The 22,971-nt window shown below is 45.7% G+C and overlaps 1 protein-coding gene across 2 annotated transcripts; it reads left to right on the top strand.

Moving 5' to 3' along the window:
* The first annotated feature begins 2,571 nt into the window (after positions 1 to 2,571).
* Positions 2,572 to 22,156, top strand: PLEK2 (pleckstrin 2). Of its 2 annotated transcripts, XM_042989945.1 has the most exons (10): positions 2,572 to 2,595; positions 11,938 to 12,102; positions 12,541 to 12,595; positions 15,564 to 15,745; positions 17,004 to 17,095; positions 17,354 to 17,541; positions 17,775 to 17,876; positions 19,292 to 19,375; positions 20,264 to 20,342; positions 21,048 to 22,155. In XM_042989945.1, the coding sequence occupies exons 2-10, from the start codon at positions 12,056 to 12,058 to the stop codon at positions 21,173 to 21,175; spliced, it is 957 nt and encodes a 318-aa protein (XP_042845879.1). In that variant the 5' UTR covers positions 2,572 to 2,595; positions 11,938 to 12,055; the 3' UTR covers positions 21,176 to 22,155. The 2 variants fall into 2 exon arrangements, with proteins under 2 accessions (XP_042845879.1, XP_042845880.1); XM_042989946.1 differs by lacking the exons at positions 2,572 to 2,595; positions 12,541 to 12,595 and adding an exon at positions 3,002 to 3,092 and having other exon boundaries at positions 21,048 to 22,156.
* The last annotated feature ends 815 nt before the right edge of the window (positions 22,157 to 22,971 follow it).

Raw genomic sequence — 22,971 nt, 5'->3', positions numbered from 1 at the left:
CCTAAAAGCATGCTTTCAACATTTATCCAAAAATAATCAGGGATGTGGCAGAATGTTTATGTACTGAGGTATTTATCATAGCATCATTTACACAGTAAAACAGGGAATTCAACCTAAATGAAAATGATGAAATACATTATGATATAGGCAGGATGAAATGTTATTCAACCATTAAAATTATGTTTTTGAATTACTTTTAATCATCTGCTAAGATGCTTATTAGCTATTATAAATGAAAAAAAGACAAGGTTCAAGAATTTTTAAATAAAAATATATGTGAATGTAAAAATATTATCTGCCTGGATGATGGGATTTGTGTGGTGTTATTTATTTATTTATTTATTTATTTATTTATTTATTTATTTATTTATTTTTGTAATTTCTAAACTTTCTATAATGAGCACAAAAATTATTTATGGTCAGAAAAAACATGGAAGACATTGTTTAAAGTCTTTTCTGGCTTTGCAGACAGAACTCTTTCCAGTGTGTGTAGTTATACCCTCAAGACAGTCCTGTTCTGATGCAGGACACTGCTAGGGAAAGTGCCCTTGGCGTTTGCTGAGAGCTAGCCTTGAAGTACTTGAAGTACCTTGAGGTACTGTTAGCCTGTTTCCTGGTCTTGCATTGCCACTAACTGGCTGTTGGGCCTTGGACAAGTCATTTTATTTCTCTGGGCTTTGGGAGTCTTCATTTATAAAATTCTGATTAGATTCTGATTCTGGATTCTGATACACTCATTAAGTCAATGTATTCGTTGTGAGTAAGGATTCATGATTTACCGTTCTCTACTGTGAGTATCTTAAACAGTGGATCCTTATCTATAGCTAGAGGAATGACTCTCTAATGATGGAATTTCACATTGGAATTTCACATGAATCACCTACAAGCAAACACTGACCATATAGCTCTCTACAACTCACACATTCTAGATATTATCTGACCTTCTGAGAGAGTCAAGGATCCTTCCACATCAGCCTAAGTCTTGAGAGGGAGAGGAGAGTTGTCTGCCTGGAAGAGTAAGATAAGCTCTTGTGTTCTGAGCTTCCTTACCTTTCCCTCTCCTTTCTCCAATTCTCAGCTGTTCACCACTGTCTGCTTCCTCTGTCTTCATCCTCTTCCCCATGGTTGAGTTGGGCTTATGTCAGCGTGGTTCCCTGGTGGGCTGGTGGCTCAGCCACTACAGATGGGTGAGGAAAGAGTGTGACTCATGCCATGGGTCCAGTGAGTCAGACGGGGTGGGCTGGACCAGGGGCTTCCCCAGGACAGGAAGCAGGTTCTAAGTATGCAGAGGCCTTAGTTTCCTCCTGGTAGGGGGCACTTCCAGGAGAGAGGACCAGTATTCCCTTTTCCATCTCTGTGAACTCATTCAGGAACACTTCTTGTCAAATGTATTGCCACCTCTTCCAAGTCTTAGTAGGCTGTGTTAGTCTGTGCCAATCCCCTGCTTTCCTGGATTTGAGAGGAAGAAGGAGATGAGCAGGCCACAGCCAGAGCCAAAGAGGATAAGAATTTCCTATTCTATCCTCCCATGTCCTAGGTTTGAGCCCAGCAAGATTTCAGAGCTCATGTGATTCTTTACTCCTCCTTCTAGCTGAAGAACTGAGAAGTAAGTGTAGTATCCACACTGCCCTGGAGTTAAAATCCTACGTTGTGTGACCTTGGGCAAGTTATTTAACTATTTTGAGTTTCAGTTTCCTTTGCTGGGAAAAAACAAATAAAGGGATAATAAACTCACCTAATGGGATTGTTGTACATTAAATAAAACCTCGCACCACTACAGACCTGGCTTCAGAAGGTACTGAGTCTATGTGCGTTTTGAAATGGAGTGGAAGATACATTCATTGCTTTTGGATTCACGGGGAGATCTGAAGTCAGTCAGTGAGAAGGCATTTCCGGGGCACTGGCACCGGTTGGGAATTGTGCACCAGGCTGGTTCTGAAAGGCAACCTGGGGTACTTTCTGCTGACAGAAACTTTTCTTCTCTTCTAAGCAGCTAGGGCCTTTCCGCTTCCTGGTGAACAATCCTTAGGGGGCCCTTCACACCCAGTGCAAACAATGAACAAGCTGAATGTGTCCTAAGGATTACTAGAAAGAATCAGTATTGCTATGTTTCCTTTTGTTGCAGACTCCAATATGGTCTGGTAGGACATGGCTGACCCCGTCCTCATTTAAATTTTTGTTGTTTTGTTCATCTGGGATTTTTTTTTTTTTGCGTTATTTTTGATTTTCAAAAATACTGCATTAAAATATAATTTATCTAGATTACTGAGTTCTCGGCATGCCCTTAAATTTTGCACCTAATGAAGTAATCCCCAGCTGTAGCTTTTTTGGGGGTGGGTGGGTATATTCTGGAGGCAGAGGGCTCCTGCAATCTGCGCCTGCTTCTTTAAACCTGTGACCGTTTTTTTTTTTTTTTTTTTTTTTTTTTTTTTTTTTTTTTTGTCAACGGGAACTTTGCCCTGCGCCCACCAGGGGCCAGGATAAAGTTCCCAGCTGGTTCCACTCCATCCATTCTCCCCCACCCCCACCCCCCATTTCCACTGAGCTCGGGATTACTCGGAATCCCTGCAAATCCTTTCAGTGCCGTTTAATTCCGTAAGTATACTCGAGGGCCATACACTAAGTGCCAGGCAGGCACCTGGTTAAGGCTGGGGGCTGGCGAAGATGGGCAAAGACCAGACAGCCAGAGGCGCTGCGCGCGCTCAGGGGCACCTGGATGGGGCACCCCGCCCGGTCGGAGAGCGCGGGACCGGGAAGGCTCCCGGAGGCGACGGCAGGGCGGGACGCTCAGAGCCCGCAGACTCTGTACCCGGAGGCCTAACCGCAGACCCTAGCGCGCCTTTGCGGGGGCGACCACGTCAGAAACCCCGACCTGGCGTGACTTCCTGCGCGGGAGGCCCCGCGGTCTCGGGCTCTGGACGCGGGCCAGGGAGGCGTCGCCCGCGCGGGGTCGGAGGTGCTTCCTGGGCGCCGCGGGCGCGCGGAGGAGCGGGCGGCGCGGGGACAGCGCACCTGGAGCGCCCGGAGGCCCGGCTGGCGCGCGCAGCGACATGGAGGACGGCGTGCTCAAGGAGGGTTTCCTCGTCAAGAGGGTGAGCGGACACTGGCCCGGAGGGCGGCTCCCGGAGCCGGGTCCCCAGCCCGCGCCCGACGGCGGTCTCGGCGGCCTGGGGACAGCCGGGTGCCGGGGTTGGAGAGGGGCTTCAGGTGGAACAGAGCGGCCGGGGCACACAGGCAAGGAGGAGAGTCCAGCTTGGCTAGTGGTAGGAGGCGGGGGGCGACTCCTGAAGGGGTATCTTAATTAAAACAACGTATTAAGCTGGAAAGAGTACAGTATTTAAATATGCTATATTGAAGCAACCTAAGTGTGCTCGCGGCGCCCGTCTACGTACGAACGCATCATCTCCTGTACTACTCACAGTAACCCCTGAGCGAGGAGGCAGCCCAGGCTTCTGAATGAAGCTCTTAGCGTGTAGGAGTCCCGGACCTCGTGTTCTTCAGCCCCCCCCCGCAGTCCCACACGTGCGGCACCGCTTTCCTCCCTTTCCCCAAAGGAGAAACTAGGTTCGGGGAGGTTAATTAAGCAGCTTGCTTAGGATCTGGGTGCTAGTGGTGATGGAGCGGGTGCAAACCCATAAGGTTGACTCCAAATCTTATTCTGTCCACAGCAGGGTGGGTGTTGTTATCACTGAATTACAGATGAGGAAACTGAGGGGCAGAAAGATGAAACCGCTTGCCCAGAGCCGGGGGACTAATAACTGGGACTGCAGTCTCCATCCTCAGTCCATGGCCCATGACCTCGTGCCCATGGCCCATGTCGCCTTTCCCACAGCTTACAAGACTTCAGACAGACAAAGAGCACACAGATCAAGGTGGAAAATGAACCAAAGAGCAGCAGCAAGAGGAAGTTCAATATTTTAAAATTCTTTTAACATTGATCACACTAAGGGTTTATACTAACATAACAGCAGGGCATAAAATCTGGGGATGAGACTTTTGGCTCTTCTACTGAGATTGTAGCTTTGGGAGGGAGATGGATGAAGAGAGATGACAGGGCTCCCCCTTCCATTGCCTCCCCTGGCGGTCAGAGCAGCCCTGAAGTCTCAGATTGCTTTCAGGTCCATGGGTAATGTAGCCATGCTATGTTACACATTATTTGTATAGGAGGGCAGGGGTGTTGTTTGCTCAAAACTACAAGCAGGAGATCTAGTAGGAGGCTGATGCTGGATCAAGGGTCAGGCTGGACACAAGCAGGTACCAAATTCCAAGCCACTGTGGTTAGTCTTTCTCGTTCTGTGGAAGCATCTGCACCTCAGAAAGACAACCTGTGGCGGGGTTGGTCGAACTTTCCTGCACTTTGTGAGGTGAGAGGGAGAGTGTGAGCTGGGCAGGGCATCTGATAGGCATCTTTGATTGCCCACATAGCTTGGCCCTAGTAGGGGTCTCCCCCAGTTGCTGGAGTTTCCTCCCAAGATTCCCCACCACCACCACCATGCAGAATCCGGGAATGCTAGAAGGAAGGATGTGAATTCTCTTCTGGATGGCTGCCCAGTCCTGGGTCGCTGGCCAAGGGAGTTCAGGGTGCAGGGAAGTGAGAACAGTCTACAGGTCCAGCCCAAAAGCCCACAGAAGGCGCTTGGCTAAAATACTGAAGGCTCATTCCAGCTAAACCCAAAGCCTGGTGTTTGGAGGCTGGCCCTGAAGCTAGCGGAAGCCACACCCTTTCCTGCAAGGTGAGGGACCTGGCTGGGTGCCCCTGCTAACAGTTCCCGCCTATTGATCAATCTCAACTCCCTGCCCCCCCCCCCCCACTCCCTCTCCTCCTGGGTGGCGCCGGCAGCAGCTTCTGCATCCACTGGACTAGTTGCAAGGGTAGGGCCATGGGATTCCATAGATTTAGGACGGTTTAAAGCCTGGGGTGGGGGCAGGGCCTGAGCTGGAAGCCCAGAGTACAAAACAGTCATCACCCAGGAGGGTGAAAGCAGTTGACGGGCAGGGGCATGATAGATCTGGCTCTCACTCCCGCCCAGACAAGAAAGAAGCAAAGCTCCAGGCAAAATGCAGGGCACTCACTTGGCCTGGCTTTAAAGGAGGGTGAGGGGGAAGGAAGTGAGATCAGCACGGACAAGATTGCTTTTCCTTTAAGAAGACACTGAGGCACTTCAGGCCTTGCTGCCCAGCTCATACCTCTGATGACCCTCTTAGAAAATGATATGGCAATGCTAACACCCTTTGGCCTGAAAATGTCCTTTGTAGGAAGGACTCTATCCCAAGAAAATACCATCAAAGCTTTATGAACACAGTATTATTTATGTAGTGAAAAAACTGGAAACTACCTATATGTCCGCACAAATAAACAAATGACTAAGTATATTATGGTTTTGCAGATGTTAAAAATGCTTATAATCTAATAACCCAAAAAGTGAAAATATAAAAGGTATTATTAGTAAGGAAAAATAGGCATAGAAGAAACAAGTCTGGAAGGAGTTCTGCAGGCTAGAGGTCTGAAATCAAGGTGTTAGCAGGGCCATGCTTCCTCTGAAACCTATAGGGGAGAATCCTCCCTTGGCTCTTTTGCTTTGACGTTTGCAGATTTTTCCTTCCCATGTAGGGAAAACCTTATAGGGAACAACCTATTGTTTCTTTATTCTGTGAATTTCCTTTACTTGTACACAGAACACTTCCCTTCTGACACTGCTGGTCACCAAATGTGTAGAGGTTTTCCCCAACACCAAGCAATTCTCTGTGATACCAGCTACATGTCCTGCCATTTAACTCAATTCTGACACTATCTACCTAGGGATAGTATCATATCCCATGGGTTAAGAGATCAGTCCCACAAAGCTGCCCCCCTCCACCCCACCCCACCCATACTTTAGACACTAGCTGCACTTCTGACTGACCAATGGGCTATCGATTGGAGGTTCCAATACACCCCCTTTTCCATTTCAGTTAATTTGCTACAGTGACTCACAGAACTCAGGAAAATATATTTACCAGTTTATTAAAGGATATGATAAGTGATACAGATGAAGAGCCAGTTGGAAAACCTGGGTAGGGCAAGGTATGTGGGAAGGGGCATGAAGCTGCTATGTACTCTCCAGGCATGCCAGGCTCAGCACTTCCATGTATTTACCAACCCAGAAGCTCTCTGAACCCTGTATTTTTGGGATTTTGTGGAGACTTCATCACATAGGCATGATTGATCATTAACTCCATTTTCAGCCATTCTCCCTTCTCAAGAGAATTGGGGTGGGGCTGAAAATGCCAAGCTTCTAATTGTGGTTCTTTATGGTGACCAGCCTTCATCCAGGAGCCCACCTGAGTCACCTCGTTAGAAAAAAGACGTTCCTATTACCCAGGAAATTACAAGGGTTTCAGGAGCTCTGTGCCAGGAGCCGGGGACAGAGACCTAAATATAAAACCTATTATCTCACGCAGGCAATTCTTGCCATTTTTGGTTTGTAGATGCATCACTCTAATCTCTGCCTCCACTGTCCCATGACCATCTTCTTCCTGTATATCTCACTGTCCAAATTCTCCTCTTCATATAAGGAATACCAGTTAGTATTAGGTCTGCCCTAATCCTTTATGACTTCACGGTATCCTAATTACATCTGCAAAGACTCTATTTCCAAATGAGATCACATGCATAGGTACCAGGGGTTAAAACTTCGTACCTTTTGGAGAGGGAAACATAATTCAATCTGTAACAAGTACCATCTCTGCTTTTCTGGGGTTGTAAGGTCATGGGTAAGACCTGTATGGGCCTCAGTTCCTTCATCATTAAAGTAGGGAGTAGTATGGACTTTCTCAAAGGGTACCTCTAGCTATAATATTCCATGCCTCTTGAACCCAGTCATAGGTTTGTTATCCCAGCTATGGACTCTCCTCCCTCTCCCTAAAGGGGTTCTAGGGACTCTAAGCCACTTGTGGTTGGTCCAGTGGGCCTCTGGCCTTGGCCAGCCATTTGCAGACAAGGAGCCTGGAGAGGGAGGAAACTCCCTGGGTAGAGGGAAGCCTGGGATATCTTTCAACTTATACCACAGTGGTTTTGGCCTTGATCCCTTTACCTGGTGACATTATACCAGTTCCTTATTTCTGCTGAACATGGCGTGCTTTTCTGTAGACCAGGGATAATGGAGTTCTCCTTCCCATTTTGTGGATTATTATGGCATCTGCCAACTGAACTGCCTGCTCCAGTCTGACCCACTTCATTCAGCTATTCTGCCACAGTGTGGTCAAGGTGATCTTCTTAACATGAGAACCTAAGCCTTTCTTAGCAGCTTCTTCTTAGAAGCCTTCCAGGACTCCCCTCTGGCCACAGTATACAGATCAAACTTTACCGCATGGAACTTGAAGCTGACTGTGCCTGCATCACTTCTGTCCTTTGCCCACAGGCCTCTGAGCCTCATCCATACAGAACCAGTTGGAGTTTCTCAAAAGTGGAAGCGGTTCAAGCTCTCCTTTCCCTGCCTTCCTGACCTGACCAACTCTACACAACCTTCAAGACTCAGCCCCAGTAGCAGCTCTTCAGGGAGCCAACCTAACCCCACTCACTCTCTTTTGAGCTTCTTCTTCCACCTAAGCTGCTTTTCGGGGTTTGCATCATGACCTATATCACTTCTCTATTGTTCTATAATAGTTGCCTCAAACCTTAATGTCTTTTTTTTTTTTTTTTTAATTTATTTTTGAGAGTGAAAGAACAGGCAGGGAAGGGGCAGAGAGAGAGGGAGACAGTACTGACAGTGCAGAGCCCAGTGCAGGGCTCGAACTCATGAACCTTGAGATCATGACCTGAGCTGAAACCAAGAGTCAAGACACTTAACTGACTGAGCTAGCCGGGTGCCCTGCCAGAGCTTAACATCTTAAAGCCATAAACATTTATTGTCTCACATAATTTCTGAGGGGCATGTATTCAGGAAGAGCTTAGCTGCAAGATTCAAGTCTCTCATGAAGTTACAGCCAAAATATTGCCTAGTGTGGCACTCTCCTGAAGGCTTGGCTGACTGAAGGGTCCGATTCCAAACTCAATCACATGGCTAGTGGCTGGAGGTCTTAGTTCCTCACCTCTCCATAAGGGTCGGTCATGATGTGGCATCTAGCTTTCCTCAGAGTCCGTCTTTTCTAACCTAACCTGACAAATCATTACTCTGCCACATTCTCTTGGTCACACAGATCAGCCCTTGTACAATGTGGGGAAAAAGTATATATATAAGGCTGTGAATACCAAAAGGTGGATATCCTGGGGGACCCCACCAGTCATCTGTCCTGGAACTTATCACTTTGAGTGGCATCATTGTGTGTCTCCTCTGCTGTCTTGGGTCTGTATCTTGTTCATCTTTGTCTCCCTGCTGCCAGCCCCGTGCTTGGTGCAGTAGTAGTTAGTCATTGATTGTTGAATGAATAGATAAGTGAATGAATTATTTCCCTAATCATCTCATCAGGATTTTTGTTTGTTTGAATTAAAATTAATTTTCCATTATAAAAATAATACATACTTTTATTAAAAAAAACTAGAAAAGTACTCAAGGCTGTAAATTGAAAAATAAGTTTTCATTCTTGTTCCCTTATGTCCAGTCTTAGTCCTTAGAGATGACTATTAACAATCCTGAGGTATCCCTTCAGAAATTTTCTAAAATAGCTACTAGAGTTATTTTTAGGTATCGTATGAAAAAATGTAAGTAAAAGTGCTTTACCTGTGTTAAAGACCATTGGCGCTGTGATTCTTGTTGACTAAGACTGCTGTGTTTGACCTTGAGGGCTCCACCAATGACCTTTCCTGCCATCTGTTAGGATTGGAATGCCTCCCCTATAGCCACAGTGGGCATGGTATTGTTACACAGTTAGAATATTTTGCATTATTTTATTATAAGCAATGATCCTAAGTGTCTCAATACATAAAACCTTTTCCCTCTCCTAGATGATTTACTCCACACACATCCCCGGAAGTAGAATTATTGGGTCAGAAGATTTGAACATTTTTTTTTGAGGGTCACAAGCTGCTTCAGGGTTTCTACCTACACAGTAAATCCTTTCTCATCAGCCTTTCTCCTCAGACCTCTCACCCTTACTGTCAGGATCTGTAGTTGCTCATAAACACATTCCACTCTAGTGAGTTTGAACAGAAAGGGATTTCATGGAGGAATAATAACTATTAAGTAACTCAGGAATATTTGGGAGGGCCAGAGAACCTGGCTGGGATGCTATAAAGCCAGAGATGATGTAGCTAGACAAAAATACCTACCAGCACCAGCAGACATTTCTAGCGGAAACATCACTGCTGACATTGTTTGCTATTTGTCCCTGGTAGCCCTGGGGACTGGGTGTCAGAAGAACCTATTCTTCCAACATTGTTCTCTCCAAAAATTCCTGTTTCCCGTGGGAAGCCATGCATAGGGGTGGCAGCCACTTGGTCACCTATCAGTTCCCTTCGTGCCAGGGATTCTGAGAAATGTAGCATTTTGTCCAGGAAAGTATAGTATCTCCAAACTGGTTTGTTCTGTTCAACATCTGTTGGTGACACCTTCTTGAACGTCTTCAGCCCCATTTCTCCTCTCCCTGTTGCTTTAGTTTGCTAGAGTATTGAAACAAAATACCACAGACAAGACAGCTAAACAGATTTATTTTCTCACAGTTGTGGAGGCTAGGGTAAAAGGTCAAACTGTCAGCAGGTTTGGTTTCTTCTGAGGCCTCTCTTCAGCTTGCACATGGGCACCTTCTTGCCATGTGCTCACAGGGTCTTTCCTCTGTGCATATACCTCCCTGATATCTCTCTGTGTCTCTGAGTGTCCTTTTCTTATAAGGACCCCAGTCAGATTGGATTAGGGCCCACTTGATGACCTCATCCTAATGTAATCACATTTCTAGGGCTCTATCTGCACCTACAGTCAACACTGAAAGTTAGGGCTTTAATATATGAATTTGTGTGTGTGTGAGGAGTGACATAATTTAGCCTGTAACACCTATGTTTTGAGATATAAGATTATTTTACCTTCTTCACTTCTCTACCTCATACCAGCCCCCATTCCATCAACTAGGATTGCGTTCTCCCTGTACACAATCTTTTGAGCCAACAATCTACTGCTAATGCTGCTTCAACAGCCCCTCAGAAGGGGGTCATCGGAAAAGGGAAAAGAGGACTCAAGTCTGGGCCATGTGGGGAGCAGTAGAGAACCCCAACTGCTGAGACGTCAAAGCCAAATCTTCTTTGTTTCTTGAAACATGTCTGCCCACATCAAGAAAAGCTGTCACCCATCATGTTACATGTCGATCCTAAGTATGGGAGAGAGCAAAAAATGTAAACTTGACCTTGACTATGAAAGTTATCTTCTGTGAAGAGCTTGATCGCCATGCAATGTAATAGCACTTAGACATATTAATAAATTCTTGTCATATTAACATGGTTAAAAGGTTTATTGAGTTGCCACAGTAAATTGTTTGGGCATAGCCCAGTGCTCACTCGGTCAATTCCCACAACTTTTGGTTCCCTAACAGCACTGTGTACAGTACACATCCAACAATCACAGTTCCACAGATGTGAGAACATGAGGAGACTTCGAACTTAATAAATGCTAGGAAATGTAAGGAAAGGAGTGAACTAGGGAAATAGTCTCTGATTCAGATAAAGCCCATCTCTCTTAGTTAGAAGCTCACTCTTATTGGGCTCTGCTCTGGGAAATATGCCATGAAAGTTGCTTTCATGAGTATGTACTAAACCCATTCCTTTCTGATTCCTCAGCAGACATTCCCTCATCTGTTGGTCTGTTCTAGAAATAGGCTCTTTGCCTTTACCTTACTATCCTGTCCATTGGCTCTATGACTCACTTGAGAACCCCCAAACTACCCTGTCTTTCAGTCTTGCCATACCAAGCTAAGCAAGATTATTAGGGTCCTTAGCACTGGTAGACTGTTTGTGGCTTCAACTTTACAAATTGCCTACATCTTTGACTAGTGACATTCTTTCTAGGAATATATGCTAAGGAAAAGAAAATCTGAGATGCAGATCAGAATTTATGTGCAAGAATATTCATTGCAGAATTGTTTATAACAGTGAAAAAAAGAAACAACCTCAGTTCAAACAATAGAAGATTGATAAGTAAATATTGCATCCACCTAGCGGTCATTCAAAAACATGTTTTAAAGAAATACATCGGTGTGAGACAATGCTCAGCAAAGCTCAACAAAACAAAAACTAGATAATGAAACTATATGTAACATGGTCCTGATTTTTTTTTTAAACCAGAAAGTAAAAACTAAGGAAAAAAGACAATAAGAAAACAAAATGTTAGCAACAGCGGTCTCCTAGTAGTAGGACTTCCTCTTCAGTATACTTTGTAGTTTCTTTCAAGGTTTATAACCACAAACAAGGTCAAATGGGAACTGGAAGGTCAATGCCAAAGGTCTTGGTTACATACTCAGATGACAAAGAGATCCAGACTGATAATGCTTTTTTCATGCACATGAAAATAAAACGTATGATTCTGAACTAGATCCTTTCTTTGGCTATTAAAGATATTACTAGGGCAATTGGTGAAACTTGGCTGGGGGTTGTGGAATCGATGATAATAATATATTAATGGAAATTTCCTGATGTTGATGGTTGCATTGTGGTTATGTTGGAAATATCCGCCCCCTTTTTTTGTAGGAGATGCACAATAAAATATTCAGAAGTGTTGGAGCATCATGTTAAGAATTTACTCTTAAATGATTCTGTCATACAAGTTCTTAATACTATTCTTCAGCTTTTCTCTGAATTGAAATTATTTTAAAATAAAAAAATTAAGTGAAGTTAAAAAAAAAAGATAATGCTGTCCCCCTTTCTGGGCAGTTGATCCCACGGCACAGTCTGGCTACCTGTGCTGTGGGACACCTCTCCCTGAACACAGTGTCGTCCCCTCAGCCATCTCACCACAGGGCTGTGCTGTCCATCCTCAGGGTCACATTGTCCACAACTGGAAAGCACGATGGTTCATCCTCCGGCAGAACACGCTACTGTACTACAAGCTCCAGGGGGGTCGGAAGGTGACCCCTCCCAAGGGCCGGATCCTTCTGGATGGCTGCACCATCACCTGCCCCTGCCTGGAGTATGAAAACCGACCCGTAAGTGAAGGCCCCTGCTTCTCGGCTCCTTTCTGCCTGGGACCCTCTCATCTCTGGCCTCTTTGGTGAAGGTGATGTGGATAATAGGAAGAGCTGAGTTATTGAAAAAACCTAAATTCAAGTCCTGCTGAGCTGTGTAACAGGTGTGACCTTGGGCAAGTAATTGAGCCTCTCTGAGCCTTAGTTCCTCCTCTATAAAATGGGGTAAAATAGTGACACCTCACTATCCCCCATGATTGTGTTGAGAATCATGCAGAAGGTAACAGTCTGTCAAAGCACCTTGTAGGCTAGGAGGAACCTCACAAATGGGAGCAACTATTGCTATCTTGGGGTTCAATGTGATGGCTTTCATCCCCTAAGGGGGTGAGTGTTCTAAAAGTCAGGCGCAGCTTCAACCCTACCATGAAAAATTACCTGAATCAGTCGTTTTTTTTTAAGGGCCCATTTTGTGCCAAGAAATTTCCTAGGCTTGGAGGAGTCAAGGAAGAAAATGGTAAGAGTGCTTTCCCTGGAGTTAGTCATCTTATTATGAAAACAAGTGGTTAATCGAAAAAAACATTCAGAGTTCCAAATGTTGGTATAAACATGGGTTAGTCATAGAGAACACCATATTCCTGAAGAGGAGGAAGACGTATTTATAGGCTGTTGAGTCAGGTACAGCATTGGGAGGAATAGAGACTTGACAAAGATCTGAAAGAGGAGAGAGGCAGATATTCTGGAATGTCAGGTGGAAAGTCTTGAGTGAAAGTGAGGGGAGAGATAGGGATAGATTTGGAGATGACGATGGCCAGTGTGGCAAAAGGAGAATGTTCACCAAGGGAGCAATGGGAGATTGGCTGGGGCCAGATGGAGGTAATGGGGAGTCACTGAAGGTTCTGAAGTAAGAGAATGGACTGGTGGAAACACTCTTAGGAGGACTAAAATGAGGAACTACGCTCTGATTCTAATAGGTTACTAGATCAATAAAGAAGGGATCTAACCACTTATGTTTTTCTTCTTTGACTTTTCTAAACCAATTGACAAGCCTTCTAAGTATAAGAAAACGTTTGTGACAGTCCATTCTGGGAGGTGGGTTTCCTGGTATTATGTTAACTGCTGTACTCTTTTGTAGTTTTGACTTTTTCTCAAATAAGAAAACAAAGGGAGCTATTAAAATAGTGAGGCATGAAATAAGGCAAAAAGTAGGGGGAAACACAAGAAAATGTTATGAAGGACATGTCAACAGGACCTGGTTGACTGGATGTTGAGGACAAGGGAGAGGAAGGTATTGAGTGTCATTCTACCCTATGAGGCTGCAAAAATGAAATGTCATTCTACAATTTCCTCTGCCAATCTGGAAGTGCCACTGATTAAGGGAAAAAGTCAGGTAGGGTAGCATTCTGTTGGGAGGAGGTGGGGCTGCCGGAGGATGCCCAGCCTGGGAAGACTGGGGCTGCACCTTCTTCCTTGTGGGTCAGAAGACCAAACACAATGTCTGGACACATAGCAGATGATTAGTAAATGTTTGTTGAATTGATGTTTAAGAAAGAAGAAACATTTACAGTGGAGACGTTTTTAAGAGGAAAAACCCCTAGTTTTCTAAGTGAAGTTAAGACTCTAGTTCTCAATAAATTAAACCCCAGACCTTGTAGGGTTGCTCGTTAACCTGATGCCCTTTAACAATCTTTAAGGAACAGTGGAAAGCAAGAGTGCTGGTAGAACAGGCTGGAGATAGAGAAGCTTTCAAAAAAGGAAATAAGTGAAATTTGCTAACTGGAGTTGTGAACTTCATGTTAATTTTCCCTAATATTCTCAGATTGTCATCCTCCCAGTTCAAGAGTACTTGACCTGCAAGAGGTCAAGAGGAGCCAGCAAGTTCACTAAGAACACGTTATAAAGTATATACATGTGTATGTGAATATATATATGTGTATACACACACACACACACACACACATATATATGTGTATATATATATATATATATACACACATATATATATATATATTTTTTTTAATTTGGGAAGCTATGAAAGAGTATGTGTGGATTTCACATGGAATTATATAGTCTCTCCTGAAATTCTTTCATTAAAATGTTGATTGCAGACTGCCAGTGCAGGTGCAGGGAGCTGGGTGAATTTGTTCCCCTACGATGCTAATGGGTGAGTCAGTGTTAACTTGGAGGAACGGATTTGTGGTATCCTTTGGGACTGTGAACCAGCCTCATCTCATCACTGTTATTACTGTTAGTTGAGGTGAGGGATGTTGAGTCTGCAAACAAAGCAAGTTGGGAATTAATGCACTGGAAGACAGAATCAGAATGAAATAGAATGCATCTGCTTTCCCAAAAGAAGCAGTAGGCTTCTAAGATGACATTTAATAGGGTCAACATCAGAATCCCACAGTGGCCAAAAATAACCCAAAAAACCCTAAATGCACATTTAAGGAATGGAGGAGATGTGGCCTACATCAAAAAGACTGTCTGCTGACCTCATAGAGTGCGAGTCTATGGTGCCACCAGAGCTACCTCGGGCCGTCAGCCGTGCCACCCTGTGCCCCTCAGAGCTTTCCTGGAGCAGCTGGCTCCATTCCATGGGTCATAGTTTATGAGAATGGCGACCACCTGCAGAACATGTAACAGAGCATGAGCTGATTAAGAGTTTAAGCCATATGATATGAGAAGTGTGTGAAAGATTGGGGATGACTGAAGAAAAGAGGACCAAAAGGAGCATAAGGAACAGTTCCTCCAACGTAGGTGTTAATATCCCCATATGACAGATAAAGAGACTAAGGCTTGGTGGGGTTCTTTTTTTGTTTTGTTTTGTTTTTTGAGAGAGGGAGAGGACCCAGTGAGTGAGGGGCAGAGACGGGGGCTGAGGCGGGGAGAGGGACGGAGAGGGAGAGAGAGAAAAGTGGGGCTCACCCAAAGCAGGGCTCATGGTTTACCCGAAGTGGGACTCGAGCTCACTCGATGAGGGACTTGAACTCATAAACCGTGAGATCATGCCCTGAGCCTAAGTCAGATGCTTAACGGTCTGAGTCACCCAGGCACCCCTTGGTGAGGTTCCTTAATGTGCCCAAGCATTCATAGCTAAGTGGCTAAGCTAGGATTTGGATTCAGATCAGTTGGACTTGAAAGCCAGTACACTTCTCACTTCAGCACAGGGGCTGTCATGGGAGGTAAGGTTAGTCTGTGTGATTAGAAGCAAGGAGGCAAAGTACCCAGGCAACAGTCCCTACACTAACTAGTCTGTCCAAGAGGGAGAGCTTGCCTTGTGAGCCATGAGCTCCCTGTTGCTTCAGGTTGACAAGTGAATCTTTGAAGACCACCCCCTGGGACATGGTTGAGGGGTTGGGAGTTTGGCAGCCACCAGATCTGTGTGTCCTGGGCTTGCTGTGGCCCCGTCATCTTTGTTTGGGGCCAACATTCTCTGGCCTGCCAGGCCTCTGAGTGCTGGTCTGACGAGCCATCTCTTCCTGCAGCTTCTCATTAAGTTGAAGACTCAAACATCCACTGAGTACTTCCTGGAAGCCTGTTCTCGAGAGGAGAGGGACGCCTGGGCCTTTGAGATAACAGGGGCTATTCACGCTGGGCAGCCGGGGAAAGTCCAGCAACTCCACATATTGAAGAACTCCTTCAAGCTGCCCCCTCACATCAGTCTGCAGTGAGTACCCAGCCCACCCCCGCCCCTCACCCTGCCTGGCTTTGTTGCAGCTGCTTCTGTCAGTGCGACTGGGGAGGGGGTGGGTTCTGTTGTTACTACACACGCCTGTCTGGTGCCACCATTGTGCGTCAGGGTTTTCTGCTGTCACTGTCCTGTTTGTATTATTTTTCTGCCTGGGAGTGGCCCTCCCTGCCTGCCCTGCTCCTATGTAATATCTTGGGGCCTCTGCTGCTTTCCCACCTCAATGTCTTGAGACCCTCCCTTCAATTTCAGCCGGGGTGCCTGGGGCTATGTCACAGCCCCCTAGGAATCTCCACTCACCAAGTCACTGGTCTTGTTTGCAGCCTGGTGGCAAGAATGGTGTGTTCTGGTAGTGGCTGCATTCTTGCTCTATGAGGTTCCTCATTCATCCATCCATTCATGCATGCATGCATCCATCCATCCATCCATCCATCCAGGAAATAGTTATAGAGGGCTTCTTGAATGCCATATACTGTACTAGGTGCTCAGGAGATGTAAATATGAATAAATAAGGTCTCATCTCAGTGGCTTTCCAACTCAGGGGCATAAATAGAAAATGAGAAAAGATCTTCCATTGGTGGTGGGAATCATCTCACAGAACAGAAGGAAAGCAGATCACTGGTGGAGGCAATACTCTAAAGTGGGGACATCAGAAAGGAGTGCCATCATGGAAACTGTTACATCTACAGGAAACACCCCCTAGCCTCCCAGGCAGCAGAACTGTTACACCCATCAAAGACAAGGCACAAGTCCATTCCTGGGCTCCCAGAAAGCTCCATGCCAGTCCCTGAAATCTTGATTGTGCAGCCTGGGTGCTTGCTAGACCATGGCGAGTGCAGGAGGAGCAGTGGAGGTAGGAGTGGGTTGAAGTGATGGGTGACTTTGAGAAGTAGCTGGAGGAGGTCCGACTTCTGCAGATCATAGAGAATCATTATTGTATATTATTTTGCTTTTAAGTTGAAAGTAATAGCTCTTAAGTTTTGCTACAAAAGTAGTACCCATCTAGTGTAGAGACATGAGAGCATTTAGATGAGCAAGAAGAAAAGAAACATCCTGAAATCCTACCTCTCCAATCTGATGCATTAAGGAAACGCCTCTTGCTTTGTGATGTGTATCACACCGTTTGCCACTTGCTTTATACCTGTAGCAGCACTCTTGGACTCCCCCTCCTACCTGCTGGTGTGATGTGGGTATCACACACTGTGGGGCCCCTCTCCTTTGCCTTCCTTCTGTGTAGTCGCATTGTGGACAAGATGCACGACAGCAGCAGCGGAATCCGGCCAAGCCCCAACATGGAACAGGGAAGCACCTACAAAAAGACCTTCATAGGTGAGCATCCCCTCTTGGGGGCTGGGCTGGGCAGTGGAAACCTGGGGCGTGGGGACCTAAGACTCAGCCATGCTTGCCTTCCTGTGCTGAGGCCAGAGCTGCCTGTGGCCAATGGGCTGGTCTGAGATGGCCGCATGCTCTCGGGTAGAACCCAAGGCTGCCCAGGAGGTTAGGGTCAATGAGGTCACAGCCAAGCACCCCCAGGGAGGCTGGTCTGTAGCCTGTCATCTGACTGATGCTGCCCTTGCCCCAATGCAGGCTCCTCCCTAGTGGACTGGCTCATCTCCAACAGCTTTTCTGCTAACCGTCTGGAGGCTGTGACCCTGGCCTCCATGCTCATGGAAGAGAATTTCCTTAAGCCAGTAGGCGTCCGAAGCATGGGAGCCATTCGCTCTGGAGACCTGGCCGAGCAGTTCCTGGATGACTCCACGGCCCTGTACACTTTCGTAAGTTAGGGAGTGGGTTCTTCTTGCCGCTGGGGCAGAGGGAAGGAGAAGGTAACCAAGTAAGGACCAGGGGATCCACAGTCATGGGCCAGAGGCCTAGGGTTTGGGGACTTCTTCACCCTCAGGGGGAGTGAGGTTTCTGTACCAAGGATTTTCCTGTCCCCTGTGGTAGTCCCAGAGCCTGGAACTGGAGCCTTTTTGTAACAGAGCCCTTGTTCACTCCTTCCCACTAGGCTGAGAGCTACAAGAAGAAGATAAGCTCCAAGGAAGAAATTAGCCTCAGCACTGTGGAGTTGAGTGGCACAGTGGTAAAACAAGGCTATCTGGCCAAGCAGGTATGCTTGTCTTGGAGAGGGAGATGGACAGAATGCCCCCAAAGGGTGGGAGGGGCTGAGCTGCTAAAGGGCACTCGTTACCAGCAGAATCTGCTAAAGCAGGAGCCGGTGGTGGCTGCAGGGAGCAAGTCAAGAGGCATGAATGTACCCGTTCACACACGTGTGCGTGTGTGTCCCAGACACAGGGGAAAGTACGCACAAGTCAGTATCACAATGCTAAAAAACGTCTGCAGCACTGCCCAGTTCATGCATTTGTCTGGAAGGACATTGCTTACTGGATCAGTGCTGGCCTTCAGCTCCAGGACGCTTCCTGGGGTCTCTGTCTTCTTCTGTGGGACTCTGCATACCCTCCAGATACACTTTTTGAAAAAAAAAAAAAAGTCTTTTTTTCTGCAGTGTAATGTCAGTGTTTAAAACCTGACTGTGGTCACTACCGCTAACTGTGTTTGGAGAGCAGCCCTGTCCCAGGCACACATGCGGCCTTTCTACCTGTGCCTGACACACAGGCTATTCTGTGAATAGAATCCCCACATCCCAGCATGTGAAGTGACCTCTGCACACCTCTCGTGTTTGTGCATTTCCCACACACCGTGCGAATGTGCGTGTCTGTACCATGGACACACGTGCTGCTCAGTGCCCTGCCCATTTTTACTTGGAGCACATGGCTGTCCTTGTCACCTGCTTCTTGCATATCAGGATCCCCATCTGCTCTTGGATTATTTACTGTGCATGCAACTGCCTATCTACCCCAGATAGATCTCTACTGCCGCTCCCAGGCCTGACAGGAGTCTAGTGGGGGGAGGCAGTGAGGCCCTGGAAGACCACGAGGAAGGTGTGGGAGGGGCTCTGGGTGTTCCAGGCTAAAGGGTTGAGGAAGCTTTGCGATCCAGGGGGTGAAGCCAAAGAGAGTTACACACACACCAGTGTCTTACACATTTAGATTTTAACATAAAAGTGATCATTTCTTTTGCTGATGCAGAACGTTGAAGTGGTTTTCGCTGTATTTGTGTGCACATAAGTACATGCAACTGTGTGTAGGTTTGTTTTTTTTGCTAAGTTGACACTTAAAGTTGGTGCCCTTGGGTTCAAGTTTGCCCGTGAGCTCTTAGTGTAGCTGACACCTGCTGCCTCCCTGTCCACCTTACACGCTGAGTGGGCTCTGAGTCATGCTCCCCTCTTCCTTCAGTGTGACCCTCTTTGGTTCTGGGAACTTGGCTAACTGTGACAGTGTTTTTGCTAATGTGTCTCTGAGCAGGGAAGTCCAAGTCACTGTAATCCCTAGGTCTCCAGCAGACTCCTCTTAGAAAGTAGTCTGTTGGAGCCAGCTGGCTTGGATGTTTGGCATTAGCTGCATGGAGGTGGGAGGAAGGGACAGAGCTGTCACAGATGAGCCTTGAACCCTTTCTTTGCCTCAGGGACACAAAAGGAAAAACTGGAAGGTGCGGCGCTTTGTTCTGAGGAAGGATCCGGCTTTTCTGCATTACTATGACCCTTCCAAAGTGAGTGTCACATGTTCACTTGGTACCCGTGTGTGATACTTCCAGACCCTTCTCTCCTGGGCATAGCAGGCAGCTGGCTGTACTTCCTTCCTTTCTCTCAGCATCCATCCCTCCCTTTCCTCCCACAATCGAAGCTGCATTCAACGGTCTGATCATTCCCTTCAGCACGCTGTTGCCTGAGCAAGAGGGTTATCATTATTTTGAGAGGAAAGCATCTTTTAGTTTCTCCAAAGCTTTTTGTGTGGCTGGGGAGGGTGGAGTGGGCTGATAGACTCCTAACTAGTGCTTTCCAGCCTCTTTACCCCTTTCTATGAGGAGATCCCCTGAAATCCTGCCCCTCAACCTTTTGTCCCCACCAGTGTTGTGGAAAGTTTCTTTTACCATGTACTGTTTAGGCCATAATTTACTAATTTTGTTTTCTTTTTTCTAATTGATCAAAGGATTGCTACTCTGAGTTTCAGATGTAAGAATTATTGTGTGATGAGTTGATTTAATTCCAGTCAAAAGCAAAGAAAAATGGCCTTTTAGTTGGCCTGTCCAGCCTTGTCTTGGTAGATGTAGGATTTTCATTCATTTTTTGAAATATTGGAGAGTGGGCAGTTCCTCCATCACCAGGCTTCAGTCAGGAATTCCCGCCCTAACAGTGGCACATGATGGAGTGAGGGGAGGAATGTGGCCCTGCCACTGCTGGCAGTGAAATGAAGCCCAGATTTCCTTACTGGTGCATGTCACATGGCCGTGTGATGTCTAAATTCAGCCTCACCTACTCCTCCAGATGACTCTCTGACTTCTTTAGCGGGCCTCAGGGTGGTTACAGGCAAGAGTTCAACTCCTTTTTCCCTTTTATGCATTCACACTATGCCTAATCAGGAATCCTTTCCGCTGCAGGAAGAGAACCGGCCAGTGGGTGGGTTTTCTCTTCGTGGTTCCCTCGTGTCTGCTCTGGAGGATAACGGCGTTCCCACTGGTAAGGTGCAACTTCACGCTGGCCTGCAGGCCTCAGGCTCCTCCTCAAATCCCCCCCTGCTGTGCTGTCAGCAGTGCTCTGCTGACGGGCTGAGCTATGGGAGCGGAGTATGCTCTCTCAGTGAGACGAATGACAGTGTGAGTTTGAAGCCAATTTCAGAATTAGGGAAAAGGGCAAGGGGGGTGGTGTTCTTAGTCTTTTAACAACACAACTAAATAATCCTTGTCTCTGGTATTCTTTCCCCTCAGTTTCTGTGCCTACTGGCAGGTAAATTGCCACCTAAGAATAGAAGCCTACAGTGTTTAAGGATTAGCAACACAGCTGAATGTCTATTAGCACGCTAATTTCACAATGGCCAGCTAAGACAGTATTATTCCCATTTTATGGACATGGAAATTGAGGTTCGAAGAAGTGAAACAAGTTAATATCAGGTCCCAAATCTGTGCCTGCTTTTATCATAAGCATACTGGATTCTTTGATGTGAACGGAACTGTAGATCTGTGGTTGGTGCAGGGAGCAGTCCAGGAGGGCACAGGTGAAGGACAGGGAATGGAGAGGAGGAAAAGAGGGAAGCGGGCATTGGGTGGGATTCCCTAACCACATACGTTGGCATTGAAAAACACTTCATGTGTATTTTTGTTTTTGGGTCAGTTGACTTCTAGCTGAAAGCAGACATGGATACTCACTGATTTTTCTTCTGCCCAGGGGTTAAAGGAAATGTCCAGGGGAATCTCTTCAAAGTGATTACCAAGGATGACACACACTATTACATCCAGGCCAGCAGCAAGGCTGAGCGAGCTGAGTGGATTGAAGCTATCAAAAAGCTAACGTGACAAGGGAGCGTGTTCCTGAAGGAACAGGACAAGGTTTCCTCCCTCCTACCGGATGGTACAGACAAGATTTCCTGGAGAATGGGTGTGTGCAGACTTATAGCTTCTTTGTATATTTTGCACTGCTTTGCAGTGAGACTGGTGATCCTTAGATCACAATCGGCAGTGGTGCTATTTCCTTCCCCACCTTCCTGTTAACAGCCTGGAAATGCTAGAACAACCATTAGGCGTCAGCATCTTGACTTTCACCCATCTTCACAGCCAGCCATTCCTCGGGCACCAAGGTAGGGTTCCCTGTTGTAACACTAACTAGCCACGTTGCAATACTAAATAAAATGCTAATATCGTGTTGACTGTCTCTGAAGTGCTGTTAAAAACTAACTCCTTCCTTGGAATTAATAAAAACTGCCATATTTTTAGCTATTAGAATTTCCTGGACAAAGTTGTATGGTTTTCAAAGGTTTTCCATACTCGAGCCTATGTAAATTACTATGCAAGATTATGAAAACATGTCAAGTGATCTGTCACTTCATCTTAAAATGCTTCATCTTAAAATGGGGATGATGGCAAAATTTTGGTTGAACATTCATTGAATATTGATTTGCTTTCAAAAAGAAGCCTGCATAAGCATATATACTGCAGAAATCATGGGCTCAGTTGGGAGAGATTACTCACACATACAAAAAAAAGTGAAGTTACAGTGTTTCTATGAAAAATGGCATTCAGAAAGAGATGCAGAGCAGAAGCTGCTAAAGGACAGAGAAAGATATAAAAGAATTAAATTAAGGCATGAAATTTTTGTTTTAAAGTTAACATTGAGACATGTAAGTACCAAGAAGCTTCACCAGTGGGGTTAATCTGAAGTAGTGAAAAGTCTGTATCATACAGTATCTTTAAAAACATTTTTATTACTTTCAAGTTTATACAGTAATCTGGCACAAGCTACTGCCAGCATTCTTGCCAAGTACAAGTGCTTAGACTTCCTTTAATGAATAGATATGTAACTTACATTTAAGGGGAATAGTATTTCCAAAGTGCTTAAGGAAAAAATTTTCCTTTTAGTTTGAACTGTCTCCTCTTAATCTGGTCTAGAAATACCTGACCTGAATGATCAGGAATTCCAAGCTAATGAGGTTTTATTTTATTCCTTACATTGTAAGAGACTGCCTTTTAAAGCACCATTTTCCATTTGGCATTTCACCAAGGTCTGATGTCCCTGGAATTAGTTTCTTTATTGCTCTTTGAATATCAACAAGTGTTTATCTAAATTAAACTGCATTTGGCTTGATGGCTTGACTCCAAATTGGTGCAATGGCACCATTCCATATAGGTGTATCAGAATCTTCATGCATTGAAAAAAGTAGATGGCCATCACCTTGAGGCAAATCAGGGGGCAACTGTTGCCAAGGTACCAGTACTTGAATTTTTAAAAATCCCAAACCATTTTAATTGATGGATCTTCATACAAAAGTAGCTAAAATGTTTGAAAGTATGGCAGCTGAGTAATCATCATAATGCTTGGCGTGATTTAGTGCTTAGCAGGTCTCTGTAGGTTTCCCCTAAATGAAAATGACCCACGTACGTACTGGTCCGTCTTCTTTTGCTATAAAATACAGCAAATGAAATGTTTTGAATGTTCCCACTTTTTCTCGGCTGGTTTTGACTTTCAATTATGATTAAACGAGACCCAAACTACTGCTAATTTTCAGTTGTGTGAACTGATAACTGCTTTTACCTCAAAGGCAGAATGGGGAGTAGATGAAATTGTCAGTTTTTAATGAAAAGACGCTGTGGGGAGA

Source organism: Panthera tigris, chromosome B3 (genome assembly GCF_018350195.1).
Source record: "Panthera tigris isolate Pti1 chromosome B3, P.tigris_Pti1_mat1.1, whole genome shotgun sequence".
Lineage (NCBI taxonomy): Eukaryota > Metazoa > Chordata > Mammalia > Carnivora > Felidae > Panthera > Panthera tigris.
Note: the sequence above shows the minus strand (reverse complement) of the source record. Positions and strands in the feature narration are given on the sequence as shown.

Coding starts and splice junctions, on each gene's coding strand:
- PLEK2 (XM_042989946.1), top strand. CDS start 3,051: ATGGAGGACGGCGTGCTCAAGGAGGGTTTCCTCGTCAAGAGG. Junction 3,093..11,937: donor AGGGTTTCCTCGTCAAGAGG/GTGAGCGGACAC, acceptor GTCCATCCTCAG/GGTCACATTGTCCACAACTG. Junction 17,542..17,774: donor CCACGGCCCTGTACACTTTC/GTAAGTTAGGGA, acceptor CCTTCCCACTAG/GCTGAGAGCTACAAGAAGAA.